We start from the raw sequence: 23,211 nt of genomic DNA on the forward strand, positions 1-23,211 counted from the left end.
CTACTAAAAAGCCATTAAGGATTTACTGACTTCAACTCTAAGTAAAGGGGACAAAAGGTCTAAGCCTGTCAGACATTCCTCATTTGAAAGAAAAGATCAAAGTTTCCTACAAATTGCTAAGTTTTACACAAGGGAGAAACCTACACCTACTAGGGAATCTAACAAAAGAAACATCAGAATTTACAGAAGATGATTTCATGGAGATGAGTGCATCTGAACCAGTGCCACATGATTAGGTAGAAGATGTAATAGAAACAGCAGTGCCAGAAAAAAAAAAAAATTAACATTAGACAACCTGGCAGAAACGTTTCCATTATTCCGACTTCTTTTATGACATGGACCTTTCTATGATACAGGCACTGAATTTAAAGTGAACATAGAAGGATTGGTACTTTACAGAAACATTTTTAAAGAAATGAAAAAGCAAAAAAGTCAGACAGAAATTACAATGTATTTCCATAAAGTTATACCCAGTGCTCCTGCCTTTCCTGCCTCCTCTAGTTCTGCCACCCCAAGACCGTAAGACCAATCTCTCATCTTTCTCCTCCTCAGCCTACTCAATGTGAAAATGGTAAGGATAAAGATCTTTATGATGATCCACTTCCACTTAATGAATAGTAAATACATTTTAACTTTCTTATAATTTTCCAAATAATATTCTTTTCTCTAGCTTACTTTATTCAAAGAATATAGTATATAACACATATAACATACAAAATATGGATTGGTCAGCCTGTTTTTATGTTACTGGTAAAGCTTCCAGTCAACAGTAGACTATGAGTGGTTAAGTTTTGGGGGAGTCAAAAGTTTTAAGTGAATTTTTGACTGCACAGGGGGTCAAAGCCCCTAATATCTGCACTGTTCAAGGGTCAACTGTACAGATGTCAAATAAGCACATAAAAAGGTGCTGTATATCATATGTTCTCAGGGAAACACACATTAAAACAAGGAGATACCACTACACATCTATCAAAATAGCCAAAATGCAGAAAATGTCAACTGCTGGCAAGGATGTGGTGCAACAGCAACTCTCACTCATGGCTGGTGGGAAGGCAAAATGGTACAGCCACATTGGAAGACAGTGTGGTGGTTTCTTATAAAACTGAACATACTCTTAACATACAATCCAGCAATTGTGCTCTAAGGTATTTATCCAAAGGAGCTGAAAATGGGCACATAAAAACCCACATATGTAAGTTTATAGCAGCTTTATTCATAATTATCAAAACTTGGAAGCAGCCAAGATGCTCTTCAGTAAGTGAATGGGTAAACTGCGGTACACTCAGACAACGAAGAATTATTCAGTGCTAAAAAGAAATGAGGTATTAAGCCATGAAAAAAACATGGAGTAACCTTAAATGCATATTACTAAGTGAAAGCAGCCAATCTGAAAAGCCTACATGTATGACTGATACCTCAGGCTGTATGATTCCAACTATATCATATTCTGGAAAAGGCAAAGCTATGGAGACAGTAAAAAGATCAGGGTTGGGGGAAGATGGGATGAATAGGCAGAGAACACAGCAAATTTTTAGTGCAGTAAAACTATTCTGTATAATACTATATTGGTGGATACATGTCATTGTATTAACACATTTGTCAAAATCCATAGAAATACAACACCAAGAGTGAACCCTAATGTAAATTACAGACTTTGGTTAATGAGGATGTGTGGATGTAGGTTCATCAATTGTAACAAATGTACTACTATGGTGCAGGATGTTAATAGTTGGGAAGCTGTGCATGTGTGGCAGCAGAGGGTATATGGAAATTATCTGTACTTTGTGCTCAATTTTGCTGTGAACCCAAAACTGCTCTAAAAAAATTAAATATATTTAAAAGGTGTGTGTGGAAAAGTATAATAAACAAAATCACAAGTTTTATGACTTAGCTTTATATTATTTGAACCCTTATTTTTAAAACTATAAAACTGTAAACTCCTTTCCTTTGCTTAAGTAAAGTTCAACAGTAGATAAATCCTTCTCAAGGCTTTCTGCAGTACCTAAGACTCAGAGTGCTTACAGAAATAACAGTCAATATAGAGGAAAACAATGTATCATTCGGAGACTTCGATCATTCAAATTTAAACCTAAAGATCCATCACATACATTTTAACTTTTCTGATAAATATAAATTATGTTAACCTTGAGGCTGAACAACAGAAATGAGTCAACAATCTATTTCTAATATGAACAAAGATGACCAAAAACACCCCATACCTCAATTATTACAATTTTGTCCATATGAAATGCAAACTACTTACATACACACAAAAACTTAAAATACATTAACTCTGAAAAACATACTGCTACTTTATAGAATCATTTTTTCAAGTAAAGTTCCAAGCACTGTTTATCCATACATAAATTATCTTCCTAATAAGAACCTGCTTTTATTTTACATATACGCCAAATGATTTTGATACAGCATCCTGAAAAACACTGGAGAGCTGAATTCTGTCCTGTCATTCAATTGCATATCAAGTTAAGATAATGGCTAAGAGCCTGGACACTAAACAGGTAGAGGAGTTTTGAATCATAACTCTACTACTTTCTAGTTGTGTGATCTTGGGCACATGACAGAGCCTGTCTGCAAATCTAATTTCCTCATTTGTGAAATGAGGATAACTCAAAAATCTTATTTGGTGGATAAAATGAGAGAGCACAAATCTTAACAAATAGTACACAAAATGCTAGTTATTGTTTACTATTAAATAAATGCTTTTTTGGCCGGGCACGGTGGCTCACGCCTATAATCCTAGCACTTTGGGAGGCCAAGGCGGGTGGATCACGAGGTCAAGAGATCAAGACCATCCTGGTCAACATGGTGAAACCCTGTCTCTACTAAAAATACAAAAATTAGCTGGGCATGGTATCGCACACCTGTAGTCCCAGCTACTTGGGAGGCTGAGGCAGGAGAATTGCTTGAACCCAGGAGGCAGAGCTTGCAGTGAGCTGAGATCGCGCCATTGCACTCCAGCCTGGCGACAGAGCGAGACTCTGTCTCAAAAAAAAAAAACCTTTTTTGATTAGAGATTGCTTTATGTAACACAACATTGTTCATCAATAGATGAGTAAATGAGACTTGATACTCATGTTTTAAAAAATGACAGACTCAAAAAATCTGCAATCCTAGTAACACTTTAGTATATTTAAAAGAAGAAGTTTTTTTAAAGCACAGTTAGTGAAAAAGCATAATAAGCCACTTACTGATGTCCATCCTCTGCTCAACAGGTAAAGGACTGACACGGCTGACAAGTTTTGAAAGACATGTTGCTGCAAGGAGCTGAGCATAGGATGTCTGTAAAGAATAATTATTATCATAAATGAAATTAAAATAAAGCATTGTGATAGAAATGTTCTTCTGAGCAATAACAGAAATTCTTCTGGTTTTCCAAACAGGCAAATTTACAACAGATAAAATACGTCAATTTGAGATACATATATACAGAAAAGGATACACATACACAGGCATATAATCTCTCATAAGAAATCATTAGTTGAGGGAGGTATAGACAGTCATCTCAAATAACAATAAGCAAACAGGAGAAATAAATTACTCAGTAAGTTCAAATAAAATATAGTACTCTTACCATGGTCTACAGCCCTACACCACCTGGCCTCTGATTATCTCTTCAAATTCATCTGATTCCATTCTTGACTTTGCTCTGACCATGATAGCCTTCAGGTTCCTTTCCATATCTTCCCCACCCTGACCTCCGTGTTCCTTGAAACCCATGTCTGACTATATTCTCTCTGGCCCCCAATTATCTTAATACTGTACTCAAACTCTCTAAATGCATGCTCACTCTTTAAAATTTGGTTCACGTATTCACTCCACCTCCTAGAAATTCTTGCAAAGATACTCCCTCTTTTTTTCTCTAGACCAGAGGCTGGCAAACTATGGCCCTTGACCAAATCCTGCCTGTTTTTACATAGGTTGTGATCCAAGACTGTTTTTTACAATTTTAAACAGCTTTTCAACTGTTCAAAAAAATCAAACAATATTTTGTGACAGAAAAATATGTGAAATCCATATTTTGGTGTCCATAAAGTTTATTAAAACACAGCCACGCTCATTCATTTACACACTGCCTATGGCGGCTTTCATGCCACGATGGCAGAATTGAATAGTTAAGACAGAGACCACACGTGGCGCTCAGTGCTTCCTACTGCTGTTCAGAGTATCATAAACCGCAGTGAGGTAGGCACAACTCTACAGTGCCTAGAGAGCCATGGGTGTTTTCATGACATGACACATACCTTTTATTATTACCAGCGTATGTCTATCATATCAAAATAAGAAAAAATAAAAGTGGACTTCAAATATCTAATTTTTAAGGCACAAAGGAGTGTGGACTATTCTTTTATTGATTACATGGCAAAACAATGTGCTTTTTATGCAATGGTACTATGGTTGTCCTAAAAGAATATAATACACACTGACAATATCAGACCAAGTAATATCCCCAATATTCCCATCAAAATATCCCCAACTCAGGAAATCAAAAGTCAGAAAAAATAGGAAATTTGATTATCTCATCATAGTAGACTGTCTTTACAAATATAAAAAATGAGACTGCAACCAAAGTTTCCAAGTGGCTCATTTGTTAGTCAATCACACAGCCATTTACCAATGATGAGTTAATTAAATCATCATTGTTTTATTATAGTGGCCAAAGTTATGTGTGCAGAGAAAATAAGATTACTAGTTTCTGGTGGGAACAAATTCTCAAAGAGTTGAAGACATTGGAACAACATCAAAAGTCAATTTGAAAACAAGACAAATGATTTGGAAAGGTTCTCCTTAAGTCTTGATGAGTGGACAGATGTTTCTCATAACGCTCATACTCTTAATGTTACCAATACTTACTATCTGTTTATTCTAGAAGTCAATGCTGTGACGCAACTAAAGAATTGGCCTCTATGAAGACTGTGGGAGAACTACAGGCCAGAATATTTTCAAAGAAGTTGAGGACACATTAATTCAATATAAACTGAAGTAGAATCTGCTACGATATGTCACACTAGTGGTAAAAACATATGGAGCAGAAAAGGGCTTAGCTGAACAAATTTACAAATCTTGTGAAAAATGTAACACGTTTAAAGCCTATGGTTATTCACCATATTGTTCACCGGCAGATACTGTGTGGTAAATATATGAATCTATTTTAAGTTAATGAATCAGTAGTGCTAACAGTGGACTTCATTCACTTTTGTGAACTTTAGTTCTGTTCATTTCTATAAGATAAAGAAGCAGTATCTGAATATTCTGTATTGGAAATAATATTCTCACTTGTCTCATCACACAATAGTTTAATAGCTTATCAGTGATAAAGTTTCACTGCTATTTTTTTAGCTCAGGAATAAAGCTAAATTTTCTGAATGAGACAACCAAGTCACCATTGTTCAACACTAAATGGCTTTGGAACTCACTTTTTGCTGCAAAATTGATAATGTTCCTTAATAAATTCAACTTAAAATTACAAAATTGCCTAAAAAGTGCTTAGAACCTATATGCAGAACTTACACTGCAGTAAAGCCATTTTGATAACGTCATTTGAATTGCAAGTAATGTTAGGCAGCTTTATATACTTCCCACATTGTCAAAAGTTAAAACAAGTAGTGAGATCTCTATTCAGAGATATATTTTCTGAGCTTCAACTACAGCTCCAGCTTCAGATCTTGATGCAAGTGTAAAGGCAATTTCCATATTATAAAATCCATTTAACTGTGCAATTAAGAGCTCCCACCTAATCTTCAATTGGAAGTGGTCAATCTGCAGTATAATGACATGCTAAAAGGCAAATATCATGATTTAACAGAATTTTTTAAATGCCTTCTAAATGATGAATGTGCTTAATTATAATCATATGCTCATAGACTGATTATTAGTATTTGGCAGTGCCTATCTATGTGAAAAGATATTTTCAAATATAAGATATGTAAAATCTCATTATAGATCAGCATTAACATATGAACATTTGCAATCAATATTGATGATAGAAAACAACTCTAAACTCCAATTAATAATAGCAAAATGTTATCCCCCAAAAAAACAGTTCTATTCTCTTCAGTAACAGACCTGTATTATTAAAAAATCTGTATCAGATTATTATATTTTGAATCTCATCAATAAAACTTTGTAGAAATTTGTTTTTTCCCTTTCTATAGATGTTCTTACTAAACATCTTCCATTTTGTCTCCTGGCCCACAAAGTCTACAATATTTGCTATCTGACCCTTCCAGAAAAAGTTTGCCAACTCTGCTCTAGAACACACAGTCTCTTACTGCAATCATTTCATAGCTATTTATATATCTGCCTCTCCAACTAAACAAAGAGCTACTTTAATTCATGTACATAAATCAAGTACGCAGTACAGCGCCTGGTTTGACATTTAAATATTTTACTAAATGAATATGAATGTCTAGACTACGAATATCTAGATGGGAGGCAGGCAAGAGGTAATCAGCATGCTTTCGAATCATCCTTTCATGTTTCTGAGGTAATTACAATCTGCCTCCCCTATCTAGGTTTTTTAAAGTTGTTAGTCAATTTTCTAAAAATGTAATTTTTGCCCACTAATATGAGACATAAAAAGAGACCAATAGTAATCAAGAAACTATCTCAATTCATTCCTACTTCATTTCCTGGCTCCTCCCTAAGTTTGCTTTCCAGGTTTTTCCAATTCTTTTCCTGATTAATCCCTTTAACAGTGAAACTACCGTTTCACAGAAACAAAAAAACCATGTGGCAGTATCTATCAGTTACCACTGCTAACACAGGCGTTCATTAACAATGACATACATCTACTGATCTTTCATGGTTAATCATTGTTACCAAATACTTACTGTTCCTCGTTCTAATAAAAGTTGACACTTGCTGAGACATTCTGGGCTGTCAATAAGTTCCAAGAGTGCTTTCTCAGCCTCTATTCTTTGTGTAAGATCAGTCCCTACGTAGAGATGAGTACATAACACTTCCAATTCAGCCAAACTCTTCAAAGAAAAAAAATTAATATTTTACTTCCATGAAAAAAAATAAGGTAAATATTTAATCACAAAAAAAAAGGGATACAAATATCACATGTGTATTCATTAATTCAATACATGTTTATTGAAACACAGCTACTTACTAGGGGATACAGATGTAAACGAAACAGGCCCATCTCTTACTCCCGAAATTATTTACTTACAAATTGATAGTTCTGCAATGGAAAAGTACAAGAAAGGGAGAACTTGTCCTACAACAAGGATTTGGAAAGGTATGCCTGAAGAAATAATATTTATGCTGAGACCTACAACGTTGAATCAGATTTTAAAAAGACTAGAAGGCAGTTCAGGCAAAGAAAGAACATTTACCAGGGACCTTCAGTAGAATGGAGTTCAGTAATTTCAAAGCATTAAAGGTTAGTGAGGCTGATAAACACAGCACGGAGATACCAGATAAGGCTAGGGAGATGGATGGGGGGAAATGATCACGCACAAGTTGCAGATAACCAAATTTATATTCTTTCTCAAATTTTAAGAATTTAAGGCTGGGCATGGTGACTCATGCCTATAATCCCAGCATTGTGAGACGCCAAGGCGGAAGGATCGCTTGAGCCCAGGAGTTCAAGACCACTGCAGGCAACATGGCAAAATCCCCTCTACAAATACAACAAAAGTAGCCGGGTATAGTAGGGTATGCCTGTAGTCCCAGCTACTAGAGGGCTGAAGTGGGAGAACTACTTGAGCCTGCGAGGTCGAGACTGCAGTGAGCCATGATACCATCACTGTACTTCAGCCTGGGGACAGAGCAAGACCCTGTCTCAAAAATATATATATTATTTTTGTTATACGTTGATTTGGAGCTTCTGAACCAACAATTCCAAGTGCTGCATGATTTTCAGGAACTTTGACTTGATCCCAGGGTATTTCTAGCAATGTAATAACCAGTTATATTAAAGGCTCCTATTTTATAAGCATAAAGACTAAAGTGTTATGTTTACAATCCTATCTCGATGATATAAATCTAATCTCATATGACGGCATGCGACACATGGAAACCATCTAAAAAAAGAATCAGAAAATGAGTTCATCACTCCTCTCCAGCTTAAAAATTTTTTTGTTAAAGAGGTCTTCTGAAAACCAATTACCTCACTTTAAACTTGAATTAGAGAATTATTCTCTGAAAGAAAAAATATTGGCACAGATTTCAAAGTCAGGTAGGCATATGAAAATAATGGGATATTCATTTTTAAAAATGCCATTTTTTTGTCCTTTCTAGCCTGAATTTTATGCGGCAACCTTATACCTACACTAGCCCACACATTCCCTCATGTGCACGTGCATATACCGTCTCAGAAAAAGGAATACACAATTAACATCAAAATGAGACCTACTCCAGCTCCCATTATTCTTTTTACTTCTCTCTTCCTCTCTCCTTCTCAGCTCTTTTATAGCATTTTCCATTTCCCTATCTACATCAGAGCCCAGCATCCCAGACTTGGAAATTTCCTGCTAGAGTAAACACAGAAGTCCAAAAGTAAGATTTCGAATAGGCTGATTAAGATAAAGAACCTCAAATGAACCACATTTTAAACATTTCCCCCACCTAGATTAGCCCAAAAAACCCAGATTACTACTACATACTGTTCACAACAGTAAAATGCATACAATATTTATGGTTCATGAATACATAAAAATTATCTTGTTTTCTCCAGGGTAAGAAATACAAAAATAAGGGGCCAAGATGGCCAACTAGAAGCAGTGGCGATCAGAGGCTCCGAACCAAAACAGCATGTGAATCCTGCACTGATAACCAAGGCATCCAGGTTCTCTCATCAGGACTGACTAGGCAGTTGGGGGTAACCCACAGGGAGGAGGGAAGAGCAAGGTGGTGCAATGGCCCACCTGAGAGCCACACAGGGCAGGGGAGCCCCTACTCCCAGCCAAGGGAAGTGGTCGGTGGCCCTCGAGGACAGAGATCCCAGAGAAAGGAACAGGTACCCATCTCTGCCATTCTCCAGCCTCCTCAGGTGACATCTCCAGGTATAGGAGCGACCCAGATTAACAGGGCCTGAAGTGAACTCCCAGCAAACCGCAGCAGCCCCACAGAAGATGGACCTGGCTATAGAAAAAAAAAAAAAAAAACAGAAACAACAACAGCAGCATCAACGAAGAGTCCCCACATAAACTTCATCCAAGGGTGAGCAGCCCCAAAGATCGAAACTAGACAAACTCATGAAGATGAAAAAGAATCAACGAAAGAATGCTGAAAACCCAAAAGGCCAGAGTGCCTCTTCTCCAAATGATCACAACACCTCTCCAGGAAGGGCACAGAATTGGATGGAGGATGAGATGGACAAATTTTTAGAAGTAGGCTTCAGAAGGCGGGTAATAACAAACTTCACTGAGGTAAAGAAGCATGTTCTAACCCAATGAAAAGACACTAAGAACCAAAATAAAAGGTTACAGGAGCTGCTAACTAACCATTTGAGAGAGGAACATAACTAACCTGATGGAGCTGAAAAACACAGCACGAGAACTTCGTGAAGCATAAACAAGTATCAATAACCAAATCCATCCAGCAGAAAAAAGAATATCAGAGCTTGAAGACTATCTTGCTGAAATAAGACAGACAGAGAAAAAAGAATGAAAAGAAACGAACAAAACCTCTGAGACTATGGGACTATGTAAAAAGACCAAACCTATGACTGATTGAAGTACTTGAAAGAGACAGAGAGAGTGGAACCAAGTTGGAAAACACACTTCAGGGTATCATCCAAGAGAACTTCCCCAACCTAGTAAGAGAGGCCAACATTCAAATTCAGAAAATACAGGGAACTCCAGTAAGATACTCCACAAGACAATCAACCCCAAGACACATAATCATGAGATCCTCCAAGGTCAAAATGAAGGAAAAAATATAAAGAGCAGCAGGAGGGAAAGGCCAGGTCACCTACAAAGGGAAGCCCATCAGACTAATAGTAAATCTCTCTGCAGAAACCCTGCAAGCCAAAAGAGTGGGGGCCAATATTCAACATTCTTAAAGACAAGATTTTTCAAACCAGAATGTCATATCCAGCCAAACTAAGCTTCATAAGAGAAGGACAAATAAAATCCTTTTCAGACAAGCAAATGCTGAGGGAATTTGCCACGACCAGGCCTGCCTTCCAAGAGCTCCTGAAGGAAGCACTAAATATGGAAAGGAAAAACTGGTACTGGCCACTGCAAAAACACCCTGAAATACAAAGAAAGACAAAGCACACTATGAAGAAACTGCATTAACTAACGGGCAAAATAACCAACCTAGCATCATGATGATGAGATCAAATTCACACATAATGATATTAACTTTTAATGTAAATGGGCTAAACGCCCCAGTAAAAAAACACAGACTGGCAAATTGGACAGAGTGTCAAGTTCCATCAGTGTACTGTATTCAAGAGACCCACCTCACATGCAAAGACACAGAGGGATGGAGGAAAATCTCCCAAGCAAATGGAAAGAAAAAAAAAAAGCAAGGGTTGCAATCCTAGTTTCTGACAAAACAGACTTTTAAACCAACAAAGATCAAAAAAGACAAAGAAGGGCATTACATAATGATAAAGGGAACAATTCAACATGATGAGCTATCCTAAATATATATGCAACCAATGCAGGAGCACCTAGATTCATAAAATGAGTTCTTAGAGACCTACAAAGAGACTTAGACTCCCACACAATAATAGTGGGAAAATTTAACACTCCACTCCCAATATTAGGTAGATCGACAAGACAGAAAATTAACAAGGATATTCAGACTTGAACTCAGCTCTGGATCAAGGAGACCTGATAGATATCTACAGAACTCTCCACCCCAAAACAACAGAATATATATTCTTCTAATGCCACATGGCACTTACTCTAAAATCAAATACATAATTGGAAGTAAAGCACTCCTCAGCAAATACAAAAGAACTGAAATCATAACAGTCTCACAGACCACAAGCCAATCAAATTAGAACTCAAGATTAAGAAACTCACTCAAAACCACACAACTACACAGAAATTAAACAACCTTGCTCCTGAATGACTCCTGGGTAAATAATGAAATTAACACAGATATCAAGAAATTCTACGAAACCAATGAGAACAAAGAGCCAACACCAGAATCTCTGGGTTGCAGCTATAGCAGCATTAAGAGGGAAATGTATAGCACTAAATGCCCACATCAGAAAGCTAGAAAGATCTAAAATCAACACCCTGACATCACAACTAAATGTACTAGAGAAGCAAGAGCAAAGAAATCCAAAAGCTAGCATAAGACAAGAAATAACTAAGATCAGAGCAGAACTGAAAGAGATAGAGACACGAAAAATCTTTCAAAAAAAAAAAATCAATGAACCCAGAAGCTGGTTTTTATAAAAACTTAATAAAACAGACTGCTAGCTAGACTAATAAAGGAGAAAAGAGAGAAGAATCAAATAGACACCATAAAAATGATAAAGGGATATCACCACTGACCCCACAGAAATACAAACTACCATCAGAGAATACTATAAACACTTTTACGCAAATAAACTAGAAAATCTAGAAGAAATGGAAAAATTCCTGGACATATATACCCTCACAACACTAAACCAGGAAGAAGTAGAATCCTTGATTAGACCAATAAGTTCTAAAATTGAAGCAGTAAAAAAATAGCCTACCAAACAAAAAAGCCCAAGATCAGACACAGCCAAATTCTACCAGAGGTACAAAGAGGAGCTGGTACCATTCTTTCTGAAACTATTCTAAACAACTGAAAAGGAGGGACTCCTCCCTAATTCATTTTATGAGGCCAGCATCAAACTGATACCAAAACCTGGCAGAGACACAACAAGAAAAGAAAACTGCAGGCCAGTATCCCTGATGAACATTGATGTGAAAATCCTCAATAAAATACTGGCAAACCAAATCCGGCAGCACATCAAAAAGCTTATCCAAGCCTAGTGCCATGGCTCACGCCTGTAATCCCAGCCCTTTGGGAGGCCAAGGTGGGTGGATCACCTGACGTCAGTAGTTCAAGACCAGTCTGGCCAACGCAGCAAAACCCCATCTGTACTAAAACACAAAAATCAGCCAGGCATGGTTTCACGTGCCCGTAGTCCCAGCTACTCGGGAGGCTAAGGCAGGAGAATCCCATGAAGCCGGGAGGTGGAGGTTGCAGTGAGCCAAGATTGCGCCACTGCACTCCAGCCTGGGTGACAGAGTTAAGACTCTATCTCAAAAAAAGAAAGGAAAAAAAAAAAAAGCTTATCCATTACAATCAAGTCAGCTTCATCCCTGGGATGCAAAGCTGGTTCAACATATGCAAATCAGTAAACATAATCCATCACAGAGCCAATGACAAAAACCACATGATGATCTCAATAGAATGATTCAGAAAATGCCTTCAATAAAATTCAACAACCCTGCATGTTAAAAATTCTCAATAAATTAGGTATTGATGGAACATATCTCAAAATAATAAGAGCTATTTATGACAAACCCACAGCCAATGTCATACTGAATGGGCAAACGCTGGAAGCATTCCCTTTGAAAATTGGCACAAGACAAGGATACCCTCTCTAACCACTCCTATTAAACACAGTATTGGAAGTTCTGTCCAGGGCAATCAGGCAAAAGAAAGAAATAAAGGGTATTCAAATAGGAAGAGACAAAATCAAATTGTCTCTGCAGACAACATGATCCTACAATCTAAAAACTCCATCATCTCAGCCCAAAAACTCCTTAAGCTGATAAGCAATTTCAGCAAAGTCTCACAATACAAAATCAATGTGCAAAAATCACAAGCATTCCTAGACACCAACAATAGACAGAGAGCCAAATCATGAATGAACTCCCATTCACAATTGCTACAAAGAAAATAAAATACTGAGGAATACAGCAAGGGATGTGAAGGACTTCTTCAAGAAGAAGTATAAACCACTGCTTGAGGAAATGACAGAACACAAACAAATGGAAAAACATTCCATCCTCATGGATAAGGAGAATCAATATTGTGAAAATGGACATACTGCCCAAAGTAATTTACAGATTCAATGCTATTCCCATCAAACTACCATTGACGTTCTTCACAGAATTAGAAAAAAACTACCTTAAAATTCATATAGAACCAAAAAAGAGGCCGTAGAGCCACGACAATCCTAAGCAAAAAGAACAAAGCTGGAGGCACCACACTATCTGACTTCAAACTATACTGCAAGGCTACAGTAACTAAAACAGCATGGTACCAAAACAGACACACAGACCGATAGAACAGAATAGAGACCTCAGAAATAAGAACACACATCTACAACCATCTGATCTTTGACAAACCTGACAAAAATAAGCAATGGAGAGAGAATTCCCTATTTAATAAATGGTGCTGGGAAAACTGGTTAGCCATATGCAGAAAACTGAAACTGGGCCCCTTTCTTCCATTTTATACAAAAATTAACTGAAGCTGGATTACAGACTTATCCCAAAGTCTTTAATCCCAAAGCCATAAAAGCTCTAGAAGAAAATCTAGACAATACCATTCAGGATATAGGCATGGGCAAAGATTTTATGACTAAATTGCCAAAAGCAATTGCAACAAAAGCCAAAACTGACAAATGGGATCTAATTAAAGAGCTTCTACACAGCAAAAGAAACTATCATCAGAGTGAACAGGCAATCTACAGAATGGGAGAAAATTTTTGCAATTAACCCAAGTGACAAAGGTCTAATATCCAGAATTTACATGGAACCTTAAACAAATTTACAAGAAAAAACCCCATCAAAAAGTAGGCAAAGGTAGTGGCCAGACGTGGTGGCTCATGCCTGTAATCCCAGCACTTTTGGGAGGCGGAGGCAGGAGGATCACGAGGTCAGGAGTTGGAGACCAGCCTGGCCAACATAGTGAAACCCTGTCTCTACTAAAAATACAAAAATTAGCCGGGCGTGGTGGCAGGCGCCTGTAATCCTAGCTACTCAGGAGGCTGAGGCAGGAGAATCGCTTGAACCTGGGAGGCAGCGGTTGCAATGAACCAAGATTGTGCCATTGCACTCCAGCCCAGACGACAGTGTGAGACTTCATCTCATTAAAAAAAAAAAAAAAAAGTGGGCAAAGGACATGAACAGACACTTCTCGAAAGAAGACATTTATGTGGCCAACAAACATATGAAAAAAAGTTCAGCATCACTATCATAAGAGAAATGCAAATCAAAACCACAGCGAGATACCATCTCCCACCAGTCAGAATGGTGATTATTGAACAGTTAAGAAACAACAGATGCTGGCCAAGCTGTGGAGAAACAGAAATGCTTTTGTCCTGTTGGTAGGAATGTAAATTAGTTCAACCACTGTAGAAGACAGTGTGGCAATTCCTCAAGGACCTAGAACCAGAAATATCATTTGACCCAGCAATCCCATTACTGGGTATATACTCAAAGGAATATAAATCATTCTGTTGTAAAGATACATGCACATATATGTTTACTGCAGCACTATTCACAATAGCAAAGACATGAAAATAACCCAAATGCCCACTGATGATAGACTGGATAAAGAAAATGTGGTATATATACACCATGGAATACTATGCAGCCATGAAAAGGAATGAGATCATGTCCTTTGCTGGGACATGGATGAAGCTGGAAGCCATTATCCTCAGCAAGCTAATACAGGAACAGAAAACCAAACACCAAATGTTCTCACCCATAAGTGGAAGCTGAACAATGAAGACACATGGACACAGGGAGGGGAACAACACATACAGGGGGCCTATTGTGGGGGTGAGGAGAGGGAGAGAGAGCATCAGGACAAATAGCGAATGCATGAGGAGCTTAATACCTAGGTGACAGGTTGACAAGTGCAGCAAACCACCCGGCACATACACACCTATGTAACAAACCTGCACATTCTGCACATGTATCTCAGAACTTAAAGTAAAATAAAACTAAATATGTATTTATATACGAAAATAAAAAGGAGTCCCTTTTCCCTCTCATGATCAACCTAAGAAGCCTTTTCCTTCATCTAATAAATTTGGAGGACTGAATTTTAGAACTGGTAATACTCAATATAATTAATAAACTGATCCTGCTGGCATGCATTCATCTAGGCCTAAGATTCTTTGAAGTAGACTTTGACTGCAAAAAGAATTAGGCCAAGAAATAGTAACAGACTTGCTTAACAAAAGGCAGCAAAAATGAGACTAGTAACAGTGCCTCATAGGTTTGGAGGATTAAGAGTTAGTGTCATGCAACTTCTGGTACACAGTTGTTTTTAACATTACCTAATAATATTGTAATGATTTTAATTATATCCCCTTAAAATATATGTCAATGTCCCAACTCCAGTACCTATAAATGGGACCTTATTTGGAAATAGGGTCTTCACAAATCCTTAATTAAGAATCTTGGTATGAGATCATGTTGGATTGAGAGTGGGCCCTAAATCCACTGACTGGTATTCTTATAAGAGAAAGGAGATAGATCTGAGACGCAGAGATATAGCAGGGAAAACCATATGAAGATGTAGGCAGAGACTAGACTGATGTTTCTGCAAGCCAAGGAACACTGAAGAGTGCCAGCAGCCATCAGAAGCAGCTCGGCGAAAGGCATTTGAAATGGTTTCTCCTTCAGGGCCATTTCAGAAGGGACCAAACCTGTATATGTTTCAGATTTCTGGCCTCCAAATCTATGAAAATAAATTTGTATTAAGGCACAGTGGCACATGCCTGTAATCCCAGCTACTCAGTAGGCTGAGGCAGGAGGATCGTTTGAGCCCAGGAGTTCAAGGTCAGCCTGGGAAACATAGTGAGACTCCCAACTCAAAAAAAAAAAAAAAAAAAAAAAAAAGTGTTGTGAGCGCTTGAAAAGTAATATTAATAGTAATCAATTCAATAGCACCTAAATAAACCTATTTGGAAAGATTATGGAGAAGTCTGGAAATTATTTGTCTGTTTTGCTTTACTGATATAAAAAACCTCAAGACAGAACAGACCTGGGGTGTATTTACATAGTATTTAAATCAACAATGTTACCAATCACTCTTTTTTTCCAAAGATATTTCAGATTATTAACAAATGAAAGTCCATCCAAGATTAAAAAAAAAAAAAAAAAAAAAAGAGAGAGAAAGGTCTGAATTTTCTTTTACAAAAGACTGAAAGGGAAAATCAAGTTATTCTTTCACTGTAATGGTAACAAACATATACCTGGTATACAAAAAACCTTTTTAGAAAAAGTGATACACACACAAAGGCCCTTACCCTGGTAGAAAGGCATTATCTAGACATATAAAGTAATTAAACCCACAATATTGTGGTTACTAACCAATCAAGCAATCTTCTGTTTAGCACTTGATTTGCTAAGGAAACTTTATTTTTCATAGTAAACTGATAAAGTTTCATTTTAGTTTTATACATTGATATCTGAGAATATGATTAATATGAGAATGGTCTCAGAAAAATGGATCCCGTCTCAATTTGTTGACAAATCAGGTTTGAGTTTTTAAAGCTTCTACAAGTCTTAATGATAACATTAGAAGCCCATATAAATAACTAAGAGGTAAAACAAAGAGAACTGGACATCATTCACCTCCCACAGAGTAACTGTCACATATAAACAGGCCAGGCATGGTAGCTTACATCTGTAATCCCAGCACTTTGGAAGGCCAAGGTGGGTGAATTGTTTGAGCTCAGGAGTTCGAGACCAGCCTGGCCAACGTGGCGAAACCCCATCTCTTCAAAAAATAAAAAAATAAAAAAAACAATCAGCCAGGTGTGGCAGCACATGCCTGTAGTCCCAGCTACTTGGGAGGCTGAGGTGGGAGGCTCTCTTGAGCATGGAAGGCAGAGGTTGCAGCGAGCCAAGATCCCACCACTACACTCCAGCCTGGGTGACAAAGCAAGACCCTGTCTTAAAAAACCACACACACAAAAAACAGACAGCATCCAACTTTCACACCCTAGGAGACAATGATGTAATCCTGACCATAGTCTAAATAAGGGTCTTCCAAATCATTCTGGACTTATTTCTGGCCTTTGTGCCTGACACAGAATTGGCCCCTAAATGAGGAGTTCTTTTTATATAGCAAGTAAAAAGTCACACAGGTAACTATCAACAGGTGAATGCTGAGTAAAAGCAGCCACACATGTGACTATCAACAGGTGAATGCTGGAAAGTATATATTGTATGGTTCTTAATAAACAGAAAGCAGATCAGTGATTTCCTGGCTGGGAGGGAAGACAGCAGAGGAGTGGGGGAAAAAGGGCACAGCAAAGAGAGATTATAAAGGGGCACAAGAGCACAAGGAAACTTTTAGGGGGATGCATATGTTCATTTTTTTGATTTTGGTGACAATTTCACAGATGTATACATATGTCAAAACCCATCCAATTGCCCAGTTTAAATATACACATTTTATTATCAGTTGTACTTCAGTAAAGCTGAAAAAAGAGAATAAACGCTTTTGTTTCACGAAATAAATGTTCCCTAATAGTAAAACATAAATAAGCCACAAAAATCCACTTCAACTGAATTTAAAGATCTTGTCAATTACTTTCCTGAATCTTTCCTACCTTCTGGAATTAAGCTTCTTGATTACAATAAACAGAAACTGCCTTCATTTTGAAGTTACTCATTTCCCACAAACTCTTTTTTCTTCCTCTTACTACCTTTTCCTGAGTATCCCTGAAGGCTTTTATCTGGATCTCTTGGAATTCTTCCTTCTTACAATGAAATAGATAATATTTGTTTTAGTGCTTTATAGTTTACAAAAGTATTTCCACCCTTTTTTCAAACCAACCCTGAAAAATAGGCTCTTGTGAAGTATGTATTTTCAGTATATTTACTCTGCAGTTTAAAAAACTGAAGCTGAGATCAAATATATATAAATTCCTCAAGTTTAGAGATAATCAAATTCTGAGTCAAATACAAGTCTACAGACCCCAAATGCATGTTGTTTCCCCCCAACCTGCCCAAATTGCCACTCTTTATTTCCATCATCATCCACCTGGAGATGATGTCCTAGTCCATACTTCAAGAGACAGGGTCTTGCTATGTTGCCCAGGGTGGCATGCAGTAGCTATGCACAGGCACGGTCCCACTACAGATCAGCACTAGAGTTTTGCCCAGCTCTGTCTCTGACCTGGGCCAGTTCATCATTCCTTAGGCAACCTGGTGGTCTCCCATTCCCATATTGATGGGAGGTCAATATTATTGATGTTGAACTTAGTGGAGACACTTGATCGGTGGAGCACACTACAATACAGCCCAGAACCCCTAAGCTCAAGTGATCCCCCCACCTCAGCCTCCCAAGTAGCTGGAACTATAGGCACACACCACCATGCCTGGCAGTCCATATTTTTAGCCCTGTCTGTTCACCCTCTTTGTATTTGTGTACAAATTTCTTTCTCTTGGAAATCTAGAAAGATGTAATCAGCCAAAAATGTCACAAACAGAATTGAACAAGCTTTCCACTTTAAGTGCCCCATCTTTTTTTTTTTTTTGAGACAGAGTCTTGCTCTGTTGCCCAGGCTGGAGTGCAGTGGCACAATCTCTGCTCACTGCAAGCTCCACCTCCCAGGTTCACGCCATTCTCCTGCCTTAGCCTCCAGAGCACCTGGGACTACAGGCACCTGCCACCCGCCTGGCTAATTTTTTGTATTTTTAGTAGAGATGAGGTTTCACTGTGTTAGCCAGGATGGTCTCGATCTCCTGACCTCGTGATCCACCAGCCTCGGCCTCCCAAAGTGCTGGGATTACAAGCGTGAGCCACCGCGCCTGGCCTGAGCAAAAAGGTTGGATCAACTGAGTCCCTTAAATTTTTCCTAACATTTTCTCGATTCTCATCAAGGTACCTCTGTTCTATCTAAAGTGCCTACCTCTTACTTGTTCTCAATTCTCTTTCCTCACTCTGCCCCCTTATCTGGATTGCCTCCTATCAGGGAATCCAGACCCATTAATTCTTTTGGGACAGAGTATCCTAATTCACAGCTTCCTAACCAGAATGCAACTTCTTTGAATGATTCACAGGTATGCCTGAGATATTGATCCCTCTGCTCTCCAGGCAGCAGGGGCAGGGCTTGAGACACTGGGGAAAGTGCACACTGATGGCCTTTGGCAATGAGCGGTTTATGTTAATGAGACACATAATTAACATTTTTTATGTATGTCATGATGTGAAAAAGATGTTGACCAGTACCCTAACCTCACCCTACACAAATCTGCTTCTTTACTCATCATCTTGATGGCATAATTTTTGCCTTGCTGTCCCTTTGGGTAGGTGACAGTAAGAGGTAATGGGGAACACGGAACTTGTGAGTTATTAGGCCTACTAACTCTGTAATGTTGGGGAAGTCACAACTGTTTTAAGACTCAGTGTCTTCAGAATAAAATGTATATATGCACACTTTTTAAGTTAGTGGCAGGGCTCAACTCTATAGTGAGGATACGAAAACTCAAAATGCTAGGTATCGGTTATCACTAATAACAAATGTTCCTTGAGTTAACTGATTAACAATATGATCCAATATGCTAAAAATAATTCAAACGGAGAAATTTCAGTTTTTTTCTAGTCAACAAAACTGTCTGATCTTATATTTGTCCAACTCCACTTCTAAGCTGTCTACAGGAATGTACTTCACAGTACAGTCCTGCAAAACCAATATGGGTAGTTTCGACATCAGCAGCTAATTTTTCCAACACTGTGCCTAGATAAGAAGAAGTCTTCCAGGACTTGGTGATTTCCTATACATCATCTTTCCATGTATGAAAAAATTCCAAAGTTCCACCATACCTTTTAATTTACTCTCAAGATTTACACGGGCTCTGTGAACATCTGATTACCTATTTACAATCCATAAATCCTCCTTGTAAGATTCTTCCTGTGAAAATTTCCCAGAGGGTACATTTACTAAAGTGGTAATACATTATTTTGACCTGAGGACCCTTAGAAATGGCACGAAGTCAAAAGGTAATGTGTGGGGCTTACTACATAACATTCTAGAACTGTCGATTACCAGACAGTAACTGGTTTTAAAAAAAGACCCTTTAAAAGAATCAATAAATCAGCCAAATTATAAGTCTGTGTGATCACAAGGGGTTCCAAGAAGTCTACAAGGGGAATGAGATTCTTAGATACACTGTCACCATATTATGAAATTCCCTTCACTCTCCGGGGTCATCTCCTGTCACCGACTGCCTCCCCGGTCCCATCCCTTTGTCCCAACCAAACTTAACTTTCTGCAGTACACCATGTTCTTCCACAATTCTTTGCCTTGGCTCACACTGTCCTTCTACCTCCATACCCTTCCCTTCCTCTTCACCTGGCAAACACCTACGATTCTTTCAAGGACCAGTAGACTGCAAGTTCCCTGAGTATAAACCATAGAGTTTTGTTCAGAGCTTTTGTATCTTCAGCGCCTAACATAGTAGGCACTCAATAATTAATAAATGGAAGAATGGAGGCTCAAAGAAACTTAAAGCATCTCTTAGCTGAGAGCATAGCAGCTCTGCTTCACTCTTTCTCAACATACACGTTTGGCTGGCTGCCCCCTTTTCTGTGCTCCCATGATACTGTGACTGTTTCTACCATACATTTTTCACTTGTACTGTAATTCTCTGTGAACTGTATGAGGGCGAGGATAGTAAGATGTCATCCTTCAACCCCAGAACTTTCCACAGTGCTTGAGGCACGGCGGGGAGATAATAAATGTTTGCTGAATAACTGAAAGGGGATTTCAGAGCAGCCCGAGGATATACAAGCACGCGTCCCATCTTCGTACCCTCTGCGATCCTTGCGCCCGCGCCCGGCTCGGGTTTCCTCCTCCAAAGAGGCGGCCGCGGAGCCCTCCCTCGCAACTTCCCCCAGACGCAGCCCCCGTCTCCTCTGGCCAATTAAAGTCCAACTGCTGCCGCCGCTCCTTCGGTGGATCCCAAGCCCCCACTCGGGCTCGGGTTCAACTGTGTGGAGGGAGGCTGACGACAGAGCCGCGCCGGCGACGCGGCGGGAAGGCGGGAAGGCTGCTCCTCCGCTAGGCAGCCGCGCGAGGCGCGCCAAAGCCGGCCCAGCTGGGACTCCCACCTGCCCCGGCGCCACTGAAGCCGCGGTCAGCACGCGTGCCGCCGGCGTCCGCACCTTCCCCGGGGCGAGCCCTGGGCCTGCCCCCGCCCCCTCCACCCGCCGCCTCCAACCCAGGCTCGGCCGCCCCTTTCTCGGGCTCCGGCCAGGGCCTGGGGTGTGCAGCCCAGACCAGTGTCCCGGTCCCCGGCTAGGGGCAGAGGCAGGGGCTGGGACTCCGGGGACACCGACCCACGGCCCTGCGGCCTCCGCCGCTGTCCTCGGCCCTCGGTCTCCAGACCCCCGCGTCCCGCCGGGTTCCCAGGGCGGCGGAGCGCGGGCCCGCGGCGCAGAGCGCACTGACCTGGAAGTGCAGCGCCATCTTCCCAGGAGGCGGCGCCGGCCGGCCGGTCTGCACCCAGCGCCCGAGGGGAGGGAGCGGGGGCGGGCGCCGCGGAAGCCCCAGCCGCCCGCGGGGTCCCTGCGCCGCTCGCCAGCGCTAGCTCGCCCGCCCCTCACAGTCTCAGCCGCGCTCGGCGTCCGCATTCGAAGCGCTGGAGGGGCGGGGCTGAGAGGGATGGGGCGGGGCGACGGAGGCGGGGCGCGAGGCGGAGCCGATAGGGGCGTGTCCTCCGGGAATCTCAACCGCCCTTTGCGCTCAGGTTTCAACCGGCGCGTGTTGGTGGGTCATGACCTCCAACCTCTGCCCTTTGACACAACTACCATGACCCACCTGTCAGCCGTGGACCCTGACTCATAAGTCTTCCAAAGGCTCTCTTTACCCCGACCCTCAAAATACAACTACTGCCCATGGCTCCCGACTCCTGCATCTCCAGAGATTTTCTTGTCTCCTAACAGCCGCGAACCACAGACACACACAAGCCATAACCTTTGACTCCCACATGCCAGCTGTTGCCTTTGACCCCTGACTCCCAGGGCCCAAATTCCATTGTTGCTTAACAACGTTTTTAACTTGATTTTGGTTAAAATTAAGCTGACCATGTCTACCTGCTATTAAGTTGTAACATTCAAGCTTTACCTCTTATTCTTTGTCTGCATTTTGTTTAATATGAACTTGTATTTTACACCAAATGATTCCATTGCAATGAGAATTTATTGGAACAGAAGTGGGTCAAAGTCACTGCTTTCTGATGTTCTTCGTTTTTTCTTCAAGTTCAACAGTTCCATTTGGGAGCACTGTACTTTAGTATTTAAGAGGGAAACTCCCTTAAGCACTTCTTGTATTTGGGTCTGCTAAGAACAAAGTCTCTCAGCTTTTGTTAACATAAAATCATCTTAATTCACCTTCATTTTTTTAAAGGATAGTTTTGCTGGGTATAGAATTTCACATTGGCTTTTTTTTTAATCTTTCAGCATTTTAAAAATGTCTTTTCATTGTCTTCTGGTTGTCATTGTTTCTATTGAGAAATCAGCCATGAGTCTAATTGTTGATCCTGTCTTTCACCCCCATCCTCAGCTACTTGAATATTTTTCTCTTTTTTTCTTTTTTCTTTTTTTTTTTTTTGTCTTCAGCACTTTGTGCTTGATGTCGCTAAGTTTGTGTGTGTGTGTGTGTGTGTGTGTTGTACTTATCCTGCTTGGGATTCATAAAGCTCTTTAAGTGTGAATGTGATCTTTTGCATCAAGTTTTGAAAAATCTTGGTCAGTATTTCTTTAAATGTTGCATCTGTCCCCTTCTCTCTCTCTCTTTCTTTCTCTCTCTCTCTCTCTCTCTCCATTCTGGAACTTCAGTTACATGTATAACTTTTTGCTATATTCCTTATTTCTCTTCTGTATTTTTTATTTGCCTGCTGCCCATTCCATAGAAACTCTGTTCTACTGTGTCTGAGCTGCTATACATCCCCTCTATTGAATTCTTAGTTTTAGTTATGGTATTTTCAGTTCTAGAATTTTCATTTAGAAAGTTGAAATTTTCATGCTTCCTCTTTCTCTCACATTTTAAAAATAGATTCCAAGGCTTTGATGAAATTCTTTATCTTTATTTTCTTAAACATTTTAGCTGTATTATTTAAAGCCCTTATCTGTTAACACCAATATCTGAATCATCTGAGTCTTCCTGGGTTTTTGGTGCTTGGCCCTTTTTTTTTCTTTTCTTTTCTTTTTTTTTTTTTAAGCATCCTTTTTTTTTTTTTTTTTTTTTTTTAGATTTCTTGT

The 23,211-nt window shown here is 39.6% G+C and overlaps 1 protein-coding gene across 1 annotated transcript in view; it reads right to left on the minus strand.

The window, feature by feature from the left end:
* Nucleotides 1-21,596, minus strand: part of RANBP17 (RAN binding protein 17) — a 431,565-nt gene extending 409,969 nt beyond the window's left edge. The window contains exons 1-3 of the mRNA XM_050794341.1: nucleotides 21,401-21,596; nucleotides 6,852-6,998; nucleotides 3,210-3,300 (exon numbers count right to left, since the gene is read on the minus strand). Of these exons, the coding sequence (XP_050650298.1) occupies nucleotides 3,210-3,300; nucleotides 6,852-6,998; nucleotides 21,401-21,418 (256 nt within the window). The 5' untranslated portion in view covers nucleotides 21,419-21,596. The remainder of the gene's footprint in view (nucleotides 1-3,209; nucleotides 3,301-6,851; nucleotides 6,999-21,400) is intronic.
* Between the last annotated feature and the right edge of the window lie 1,615 nt (nucleotides 21,597-23,211).

Source organism: Macaca thibetana, chromosome 6, assembly GCF_024542745.1.
Source record: "Macaca thibetana thibetana isolate TM-01 chromosome 6, ASM2454274v1, whole genome shotgun sequence".
NCBI lineage: Eukaryota > Metazoa > Chordata > Mammalia > Primates > Cercopithecidae > Macaca > Macaca thibetana.